Source organism: Plecotus auritus, assembly GCF_963455305.1.
Source record: "Plecotus auritus genome assembly, chromosome: 2".
NCBI lineage: Eukaryota > Metazoa > Chordata > Mammalia > Chiroptera > Vespertilionidae > Plecotus > Plecotus auritus.
In genome coordinates this window covers 184767416-184779144 of record NC_137771.1, presented here as the reverse complement: position 1 = coordinate 184779144, position 11729 = coordinate 184767416, and the positions used below count along the sequence as shown (strand labels likewise).

The 11729-nt window shown below is 43.2% G+C and overlaps 1 protein-coding gene across 1 annotated transcript; it reads right to left on the bottom strand.

Moving 5' to 3' along the window:
* Nucleotides 1-4295: 4295 nt before the first annotated feature.
* MAGEF1 (MAGE family member F1) lies at nt 4296-10756 on the bottom strand (the record flags this gene model as incomplete). Its single annotated transcript, XM_080654700.1, is given in 12 exon segments — nt 4296-5346; nt 5349-5463; nt 5467-5647; nt 5649-5677; nt 5679-5716; nt 5719-5752; nt 5756-5840; nt 5842-5940; nt 9988-10127; nt 10204-10428; nt 10627-10640; nt 10741-10756. Coding segments are annotated over 12 exon segments (1185 nt in total). The 3' UTR covers nt 4296-5137.
* Nucleotides 10757-11729: the final 973 nt, after the last annotated feature.

Genomic DNA, 11729 nt, shown 5'->3' with positions numbered 1-11729 from the left:
TCCTCAAAAATGGATTCCTCTTCCAATTCAGGTCCCTTCTGTGACAAAAGGCCCATGACATCATTCGAGATGACCCACTGGGAGCTCCCTACAATCAGAGAAGCCAACTTGCCCCTTCCCCTTCTCATGGCCTCTACTCTCTAGCCTGGGGGCTCTAGGTTACGGTATAAATGAGCAGAACAAGAAGTTCTTTTTTCCTTCTCTCTCACCCATTTTCCCAAAGGAAGATTGGTTGCTTCCTAAGAACCTTCTGGGACACCAGCAAGAACCCAGAAGACTTAGGTTCAAATTCTGGATCTGCTGCTCACTAGCTATGTCATGAGCTTGGACAAGTCATTTAACTTATACATTGACAGAACAGAATTTTCCTTTCCCTATAGTTCCCCTAAAGCAGTGGTCGGCAAACTGCGGCTCGCAAGCCACATGCGGCTCTTTGGCCCCTTGAATGTGGCTCTTCCACAAAATACCATGTGCGGGCGCGCACATACAATGCGATTGAAACTTTGTGGCCCATGTGCAGAAGTCGGTTTTCGGCTCTCAAAAGAAATTTCAATCGTACTGTTGATATTTGGCTCTGTTGACTAATGAGTTTGCCGACCACTGCCCTAAAGTAAGTATTGTAATGCTGGCAAATGTAGAACGTGCCTCATGGGAATGTTGTGCAGATGCATAAGACAATGTGGTTATCTTACTTAGCACCATGCCTGACACATGACTTAATGTTGGCTGCTATTGTGATCGGTCATGACTGGCTTGGTAATTGGGCAGCAGGGTCTGCAATCAGCTGGTAGGATGGCGTGTGGGCTGAGGATTATAGCTGACCACCATTCCAATCACCCACTAAACTTTCCCAGAGCTTCAGTTCTCAGTTTGTATTCCTTGTTCAAATTCACATGACTTTTAAAAGACCTTGATTAGGACACTTTTCAGAATATCTAACCTCTTACTCAGTACATTATGTTTCTGCTGGGAGGTAATTGTTGCCATCTCTGCTGGGCTGCACAATTTGAGGAATAATTTGCACAAGCACCAATTGCCACCATGACCAACGCATGAAGCATAATTATCTCTAGTGAAAACTGTGATTGAGCCTGTGAATCAAAGCCTGATTTGCAGGGCTGTAAATGAGCTGCCACCTATGGAGCACTATGTGCCTGCTAGATGTTAGGGCTTTAATCAACCTCAGCCTGTTTCCAAATACTCGTTCTCCAAGTTACAGTAGGTCAAAAGTCCTCATTCTGGTGTCAAGATCTGTAGTCTGTAACTGCACTGAGACCTTCCTAATGTCCAAGACATGACTCATAGTTTTCAAGGGAATTTCCTTTACTGGTTTTGCCTTCTAGTCATAATATAGTAAGTATGATTTGGAGCAATCCATCTGCCACCACTCCCATTTTCCCAAAGGAAGATTGGTTGCTCCCTAAGAACCTCTGAAGACCAACAGGGTGGGACACCTGCTCTCCCCAATCAGTGTTTGGCCCAGGAATATCTAGTTTTATTTGTGACCGAAGGGGAAGGAAATGGGGGGTCCAGGCCTTCCTTCTCCCTCATTTGAATGACCATACACAACAGATTTCATCTCTTGCCCTCACCATGGCCAATATTTGCTCTACACATGGGTCTAGAGGCCAGATTTTGAGTACTTCTAAGAAGCTGACGGCATCTGTGACATGGGAGGTCTTTCACTCTGAGAAAAGGGTATGTATTCTGCCAGCTCTTTGTACCATCTGAAAACATGCTGGGAATCATATCTGCAGGTCCACAAATGTTATCTGATTGTTCCATAGCATGAAAAACTTAATTTGAGGCTAAGTGGCGAGAGCATACTAAAGGCTGAGGCAACATGGCCTATAAGGGCAAAACATGCTGAGTTTGAGCAAAAATACACATTCTACATGTAGTCAGCACTTTGCAGACACTGGAGAGAAGGTAGGCAAAGCTGGGATCAATATTCACAGATAATTCTCCAACTTTATTTTAGCCTCATTTTTACCTCCTACAGGCCAGTGTGTGTCATAATTACTTTGGCTACACAATCTTTGTTTGTATCTCCAGAGAGACAGCAGTCTTTGAAGAAAGAACACAAGTCTGGAGACAGAAGACCAGAGTCTGGAAGGAGTCCCAAGATGAAGGAAATGTAAAATAGTGAAAAATGCAGGCTTTTTACTCAGTCAGACTTCCTTGTTTTGTTATACACTATTTGTGAGACCTTTATAGCTTATCAAAGTCTGTTTGCTTAGTGCAAAATGGAATAGATAACTATCCTGTAAGATTGTTATAAAAATAATTAAAACATATGTAAAGCATAAAAAAGCTGGCTCATCTTAGGTATTGAAGAAATGGCAAGTACTATCATGATTAACATCTGTAAAATGGAGGTATTTAGTAATACCTACTTTGCAATGTGGTTGTGAAAAGTAGGAAGAGCTCTGGCTGAGTGGCTCAGGTGGTTGGAGCATTGTCCTGTACACCAAAAGATTGCAGATTCAGTTCCCAGTCTGGGCACATACCTAGGTTGCAAGTTCGATCCCAGGTTGGGGGGGTATACAGGAGGTAACAACCAATCGATGTTTCACTTTTCTCTTTCTCTCCCTTCCTCTCTCTAAAAGTCAATAAAAATATATCCTTGAGGGAGAATTTTAAAAAATTAGAAAGAAAAATGCCTTTGGCCTGTAGATGTTTAATAAATGGTTACTGTTGTTAGTTCTGTCTTTGCCAGGTACTATGCCTTTGACCTTCAGCAAAGTCACCTCTGCCACTGGTAAAATGAGGAGTATTTCTACTCTACTCCACTTCCATAAGGACTGCAGGGGCAGCTGGAGGTAATTACACATGCCTTGCTTGTGTTTTGGAGTTGTGATAACTAAAATCACACACAACATATTGGAAGGCAAGAATGGAGAACAATGTGCTAGAATGAAACACACTGACTTGGAGGGCAAGGGGCTTGGGTTGTACTTTTGGTGCTCGTTTGCTGACCATCGGCAAATCACCAAGTAATCTGACCTTTAGGTGCACACACTGCTGACCTCTCAGCAGCCGTGAGAAATACAAATGTGAGAAATTATCATCCTTATCAATCCTTGAGGGTAAGGCCAATCATCTTTAGAACCCAGCAAAGTCCTTGGCATACAGTGGGCACTCTATATTTTTGTTTGTTTAATGAGTTATAAACTGCCCAGAAGTCCTATTTTTAAACATTAATTAACTTTTTTGCCCATATACTTATAGCTTTTGGTAGTAGTTTGATTTTTTGGATCACTGGGTCTGTGTCTCAAAGTATTTTATTCCATGCTAACATTAACATACTCAGAAATGTTATTTGGACACAGCTAACGGTAAAAGCAGAAAAAAATTGGTACTGAAGAGAGTAGAACCCGGCCAGCGTGGCTCAGCTCAGTGGTTGAGCGTTGACCTATGAACCAAGAGGTCACGGTTCAATTCCCAATCAGGGCACATGCCTGGGTTGCGGGCTCGATCTTCAGTGTGGGGCATGCAGGAGGCAGCCAATCAATGATTCTCTTTCATCATTGATATTTCTAACTCTCTCTCCCTCTTCCTTTCTCTCTGAAATCAATAAAAAAATATATTAAAAAAAATAAAGGGGAGTAGAAAGCAGCTCTTCTGTATATGGCAGCTGTAGCACATTTTCATAATTCAACACCTATCTCTGGTTTGGTTACCCTTCCTCTAAGTTCCCTTTTATTCTATGTACCCATTCTATAGGATTTATCTGGAGTGACAATGGTAGGCATTGCAAAAGCCCGACTTTGTAGATGGCCCTTCATGAGTAGTTAAGAATGTGAGGGGTGCCTTATAAAGTCTCCTCCAAATTGGAAGTGGCAGATGCAAAGTGACAAATAGAAACATGGATTAGGGCACTGGGCCCAACCAACTGAGCCACACCAGCCAGGGCCCTAAGTCATTTTTAATGCTATTTCCCACCCCAAAGTATTTTTCCTCTTTACCTTCCTCTCCTCTGACCCACCCCATTTCACCTCTTCTCAAAGCCTGACCAAAGCCTCAGCCAATTACTCCTGCTGAGTTAGGTGTCCCCTGTAGCCTTCAACTCACTGCATGGTAATTTCTGGTTTATTTATTTACTATCAAGTTCTGAAAAGTAGGCCTTTATCTTGTTCAATATTCTATCGGCAAATGCCCCAAATAGTGCACCACAGTAAAGATAATGCTCAGCAAATGCTTAATTTATTTAGTATACCAGAGCATACTTCTAATTTATTGCATTTTAATTTTTCTCTAGATATTATAATAGCTAAGCAAATAGAGGTACATGTCGATCTTTTTTCTTTACACAATAGACAAAAAGTGTTGGGAAGCTGTTGACCAATCAGCTATATTTTTCCTGGTACGAGATCATCACATTGCAGAGCTCCCTGGAACCATTAAAGTACAGTATTACTATGCTGCATAATTCATTTTAGATCATGGGATGTAGAGAGCAGCTATAGGATTAAGCCTTGGACTGACTGTTAAGCCTCCGCTCCCCCTCCCACTCCATGCGCCAAGTCCCAGCTTGGAGGGCAGAGCCCTCTTAGCATAATTAAGCTAGACCTTATAGTCCTCCCTTGCTCCTTCCTAGGTAGCTAATGGGCTGTGGGAGGTGCAGCAAGTGCTGCCAAAACAAGGTGAAACTCCCAAGAACACTGTAAACATGTTGACCACTTCTCTTGTTTTGCTTTGTGTGATCTGGCTATAAAATAAAGCTTCACTTGCAGGCTGGGTCACTGTTTCCTCATCCAGGCAGTGATCCACCTGGTCCCAACTGTATTCTCTTATCTGTCTTCTTTAATCCTTCACCACCCCTCCTCAGACTCACTGAACCTGGCTGTGCTGGATTGGCACAATGGGATAAAATATAAAGTTTTCCAAACTATTATACAAAACCATCAAAACTCTATTAACAAAATCCTACAAGGAAAAGTACTCCAATCTCATTTATAAACACCAATTTAAGAGGATATTAAATGTAACAAAACATGGCAAGATACAAAACTTAAATTCTAGTTACACAAATACATCCTCTTTAGAATAATCCTGCCCTCACCTATAAAACTTCAGACTCAATCATTAGTTCCATAAGGACCACTCCCCCTCGCTTACCACTTTTCTTCAGCCCTCAACGTAGGGGGTGGATGCCAGCCCTAGCATTGGCTCTGGCCCTAACCCTAACCCTAACCCTCATACTGGCCTCGGCTCTGACCCTGTTGACCTTACCTGCCAAGGCCTCATGGTACTGCACTTGCCAGTGCTGGGGTGCCTTTTCATGGAGCTTGGCCACAAAGCCCAATATTTTCAATTTGCTGGTTTCCAGGTTTCTTAGGGGACCCAAGAGAATGAACAATCTAGTGGATTGGTGTGAGGCACCTGCCTGTCATTGAGGTATTGCTGCTGCATGAACTCTTCCATAATAAGCCTCTTCGGGTGCCCAAAGAGGTAGAGATGTTATCGGCATACTTTGAGGGACACGCCCCCCCACCGACGCAGCATCTCCCAGACCTGCGCCTCCCTGGCGCTATTACCTTGATTCATGTGGATAAAGCCCAAGACCATCATTAAGAGACCCAATCTGGGGCCACCTGCTCCCAGGTCCTCCTCCTCCTCAAGAGGTTTTAGTTTGTTGATCAAGGTATGTGTGGTGCTTGAGGCCCAGCTGTTTTCAGCTCAAAACCAAAGGCATACCGCAGATGTTCTGCGGCCTAGCGATGATCTCAGGGAAAAGATCCTCTAAGTCTCAGAGAACACATTTCACCATCTCGGAGCGAGGGATGGGACTCTTCTTTTTGTCCTTCACCAGCAGGAACCGCACCAACTCCGCCACCCTCGGATCGCCGGGCCAAAGCTTGGGCTGCTAAGACTCTCGCGCCTTTTCGGGTGAGGGCGGGCTCCGCTGCCCCTCCCACTCGACGAGCCAAGGTTCTCCTGCAGGTGGGGACTCAGGGTCTCCTCCTGCGAGGCGGTCAGGGCTCACCGTCTTAGCCTGAAAGATGGGGAGACCCCCGCTCTCGGGTTTCTGCAGCGTATTTTCGGGCAGCCAGGTGCAAGCCGCCGGGCAAACCCCAGTGGAGGGGCTGGACGGCGGCGGGGGCGGCGGGAGGAGGACTAGGAAGACGACAGAAGTGGCTTAATGGCTGCTGTGCAGCGCTTTAGGACGCGGGACGGTTACCGCCACGCAGCCAGCGCCGAAGACTTGCCGGGCGCACTGCGCAGCCTCAGTCCGCGCCCGCGCGTGGCTCACGGGGCTACTTCCGGCCAACTGAGGCAAGATGGTGGCCCCGGGACGCACGAAGCCCCGCCCCTTCCGGCCCCCTCTGGGTTGAGGGGTACACGCCCGCTTCTCTGGATGCCAGGTCGATGGGGAAGTGTCCAGTCTGAGCGGCTTTTTAGGCTGGAGAGCTGGAGGGGCGGTTTTGACATCCAAGACAGCGGAGTGGGGGCTGTTTCAACGTATAAGGAAGAAATAGGGATGGAGTCCTAGCCATGTCTTTCAGCAGGTGCTTATTTATCAGTGTGTGTATTTGGGATTTTGAGTGATTTACTCTGGCCCAAGTGCAGAGTGCACGGAGGTGAAAGCTGTAGGATGGGCTGTGCTGGCCAATCAGTGAAGGGCCTTGAACAGGATGCTTGGGCGATTGAAACTTACGCTGAAATGCTGGGAAAATACTGCAGGGGGAATTTAGGCAAGGGAGCGCCTGGACCAGTCTGTATTTCCCGTCTCCCTTGTGGCCGTGTGGAGGATGGATTGGAGTAGGGCCGACCAAAAGCTGGGAATCCAATTTGGAGTATTACTATAGTGCAGAACAGGAACTGGGTTTTGGCCTGTCTTATTCATTGGTGTATCCTTAGCTCCTAGAACAGTGTCTGCTACGTTGAGGCACTTCATAAATATTGTAAAATAGATGATGAAGGGGTAAGGATAGCAGATTCTACAGGAATGAAAGACAAATGATGAGATATTTTGAGGTACAGCTGGCAGAAATAGTGACTGTTTAGAGGAAAAAGGGAGATTTTTTTAACCTAATCAAATTTAACTACACCCATATTTTCTTTTTGCATACCCTACTCTGAGCTTTCTTCCACTTCCTGCCTTTTTCTTTTCTCGCTCCTCCTCCTCCTCCTCCCCCTCTTCCCTCCTCTTCTTCTTCTTCCCTCCCTCCTCTCCAGGATTTAGCTTAAATGTCACCATTCCAAAGACTTCCCTAGTTTCCATGCGTGGAAGTTCTTTATTGCCATCTCTGAATCACCATAGCAACTTGTATTTATTTAACATCCACTCATATAGACCTTATTATGTGCTAGGCCCTGTTGTAAACACTTTTCAAATATTAATTTAATTCTTATTAAGGTAAGTACTATTATCATCATCCCTATTTTATTGATATGTCTTTCCTATGGCATTTGTTTTTTTATTAGCTATATAATCTTGTTACCTAAACCCCCTGCTTCTCAGTTACCTTATCAGTAAAATGGGTATAATATTAGAAACAACATTGTAGATATTATGTGAAATTATGCAGGTAAAGCATTAACAGAGTGCTTGGCAAATATTGAATGTTTGATAATGTTAACTGTTATTTATTGCATTTTTTAATGTGCTGGTACTGTACTAAGTATTTACATGTATTAACTTATCTACTCCTCATAAAAGCCCTGTTAGGTAAGTGGTGTTATCTCCATTTTACAAGTGAAGTATGTTAAGTAACTTGCCCAACATCATATGACTGACATTTGAACTGTATAGTATAACTCCAGAGATCATGCTTTTAACCACTACATTAACAGATGTTAATTATTATTATTATTGACCATACTTTGTATTTTAATTACTTTTGTGGTGATCTTTTTACCCTCCAGAACAAAACATTCTAAAAACTAGGGTTGTATCTTTAACTTTTTGAAGAGCCCCTCAGAGTTGGCACTCAGTATATAATTGTCACTGAATAACTGATGGAAGGCTTTAAAGTAAATATGCGACGATTAGATTTTTCCAGATATAATTACAAACTTCATTTTAAAAACTTCTGAAAATATATGCCCATTTATACTATATGACTTACAAATTCTGAGAGTGTGTGAAGCAAGAAAATGTTTATAATCAAGCTTGAGGCTATTATTAGCTTCCATTGTGTCAAACATTTTATGTACAGTATAATTTAGTCCTCACCAATCCCTATTAGGAAGGTATTATTATCCTTATTTTACAAATAGGAAAACAGTCACAGAGAGGTTAAATCACCTGTCCCATACCACCCATCTGTTAAGTGCTAGACCGGAAATGAGAACCTAGATCTGTCTATTTTGAAGACTGTATTTATGACTGCCGTGCTGGATTGCCTGGTTATCAGTTTCTCCTGAAGGTAGAGAAAACCACTCCTACCTAAAAGGATAGCACTAGAGATAAAATAGTCCACTTAACATATCTTTTCATATAAAGCATTGCCAAAGAGATATGCAGAAGATAGATGCAAAAGCTATATTGAATGGAAAACATTTTGATGGACAAATTAACAGTAATAACCGAATGAATAATGTACCACTACTCATCAAAAAAAGAAACTACTGATAAAACATGGATGAGTCTGGCAGACATTATGCTGAGCAAAGAAAAAAGATACAAAAAGTTACATACAATATGACTTAATCTGATGTTTGAGATAGGTTAAACCAGTGGTCGGCAAGCTGCGGCTCTGTTGACTAATGAGTTTGCCGACCACTGGTTAAGCTAATCTGTGGTGACAGACATTGGAGCAGTAGAGGGGGGTTGTCTGGAAAGGGATAGGCATTAAACTTTCTAAGGTGATGAAAATATTCTGTATCTTGATTTGGGGGTAGGTATACATCAAACTGTGCCCTTAATATATATGCATCTTATAATACATAAATATACTTTAAAAATTATAAAAACAAAAGTTCTTTTATTGAGGTATAATTGACATATTAGTTTTTGGTATATAACATAATGATTCTGTATCTGTATATATTGCAAAGTGATCACAGTAATCTAGTTTAGCATTTGTTACCATACATAGTTAAAAAATTATTTTGTTTTGTGATGAGAACTATGAGCTGTGTATTTTTATTCTTATTTTATAGAAGAGGAACCTGAGGCTCCAGGAAATTAACTTGCCTAAAGTTACCCAATTAATAAATGGAAATGTCAAACCCAGTCCAGATATTTTTAACTGTAAATCTCATAATACTTTCAAGACCATTGGAGTGGCTTTCAGGTTGGGATTGTCACTGAAATTCATAAGACAAAATAGGTTTACCAGGCAGGAGGTTTATGTGGCCTTAAGGGATACAGAATAAGGAGCAGAACAGCATGTTAAACTAACAGTGTCATGAAGGCCTTGGACATTCAGAGCCAACATCCAATGTCCCAAACATCATTATGGTCTTCTTTATTTTTTTTTTTTAAGGGAAACTTTAGTGTTGTTTTTTTTTAAAAAAAGACGTTCTTATTGATTTTAGAGAGAGAGGAAGGGAGAGAGAAACATTGATGAGAGAGAGAAACATTGATCAACTGCCTCTTGCATGTTCCCCACTGGGGATCAAGCCCAGTGGGGATCCAAACTGGGCATGTGCCCTGACTGGGAATTAAACCAGTGACCTCTCTGTACATGGGAGGATGCTGAACCAACTGAGCCACACCCACTAGGGCTAGTCTTTTTAAAGCAATCTAGTTTTAAAATAACTTGAGATTAGGAGAGAGATGAAAGAACATGAAACCTTCTAACAGAGTCAGACAGATAAGCGGGAGGATGGTCACTGGACAGGGCGTCCATGTCAGGTCTCTGTCCTGTACATGAGGTCACAGATTCTGGTCAGTTTATTGTTTTCTTTAGTTGCCTACTTAATGGTCTTCTCCAGCAAGTGGATGTGCATCTGCTCCTTTCTCAGGCTTACCGGGAAGGCCACGGCTTCCACTTGGGCCTTGCTGGGACCTAGGTGAACTCCTTGTTTGCCTACTTGAGTTGCTCTTCTGTGTGGGTCTTCAGCACACGATATCTCTGGCCTTCGTTCTCAGTTCTTAGTATATAATCCTCAACGTACTTCAGCGATTCGTCGTTCTCGCAGTAGCCTTCAATTACCTCCTTGTGCTTCTCAAACTGCTTGAAGAGATCAGAGAAAGATTTTTTCATGGGATTCAACTCTGCAGTAAAGTTGGTCTCTTTCTTTCAAAACTTTCTGGTTTGTGGCTTTGGCAAGTTTCTTCTTTTTCAGAGCCTCCTCCATTGCTTGGGACACAATCTTCTCAAATCCATCCATGATCTTATCCATCGGCAGGTTCTTCATGTAGAGCTCTCTACACCTGCTCTTCAGCAGGAGGGTCCCCTTTGGTGTCACTTCCACTGCCCTTCCCAGGTACTTCTGGCTGTACTGCAGCACGGCCTCGATGGCAGCCCCGTGCTAAGGACACACATGGTTAGCCCAGCACAGGAACACTCAGAGCTCCTAGGAAGTCAAGCTCTACCAGCACCGCCTCAGGGGGACTCCATGCCTGCAGAGCGCATCTGCGCATGCCTCCTGCTCCAGGTAATCTTCCTCGGTGGTGCCAGATCCTCAGCTGGCTCTCAGCAGGGCCCCTCACTCAGGTCCGAGGTGCACCTGACCCTGCTGAGCTGGGGTGAGGGGGGGAGTGGAGGGGGGGTGGTCAGCTGGCCAGGCTGTGAAGGGTGAGGCTGGGGGCTTATGCTGAAGAATTTGTGGCTCCCTTCTTACCTGCTGCTCCCACCATGGTCTGTACCAGAGGAGTGTCACTGCTGAGGCGAAATGAGGTAAAAATTCAATGACTAGGCCTTTAGCTATTGGAGGTGTGAAGGTTATGAAAGGGGAATGGACTGTTTTGTCACTTGCGTCTCCCTGGATGCTTCAGTGTTGCAATGGGAGGGACCTAGATAATTATTTTTTTGTTTGTTTTGATTGTGTCTATGTTGTACTGGACAGGCAAACTGTTAAAACACTCCTGGGGGGTAAAAGGGGTCAAATATATGGTGAAGGAAACTAGACTTTGGGTAGTGAGTAATCAGTAGAATATACAGATGTCAAATGATAAGATACACCTGAAAATTATGTGTTATTAACCAGTGCCACCCCAATAACTTTAATTTTTTAAGGAAACAGTCCTTACCTAAGCTATTAAAAGGGAGAAACGGTGTATCTCTTTGGCAAGGGGAAGGCAGAGAAACAAATACTTTGGTGAAGGTTAGATTGAAACCTTCTTGAGGGAGGATCCTTGTAACCTAGACTAGAGTCTTTGAAAGCCCACAGTGCTCAGCACAGTTTAGTATGTGGAAAGGGAAGAGGGAGTTACACTGAGAGGGCAGAAGTACAGGATGAATTATCCTGGAAATGTCCAGCACTGTGGGGATAGAAAAGGTGTGTCTGAGAACAAAGCACCGAACTAGGTCAGAAGACCTGAGTTCCTCTTCACACTGTGCAGGACTTACCTCTCTGGGCCACTGTTTCCTCAACTTTAAGGCCTGACAACCCTTGCTTTGCCCATCCCCATGGAGTTATGTTGAAGTTCAAGTAAGATTATAAATGCAAACATACTTTTGCAGTGCTTAACCATTAAGTTTAAGAAACAAATATAAAATGTTACAGATTTTTTTATTTTTTTATTTAAAGAGAAGTGGTAGAAAAATCTCAGTAATGAGTGTGACTGGCCTCTCATGCAGACATTTTGGAATGAGCTTACACATTCCTGG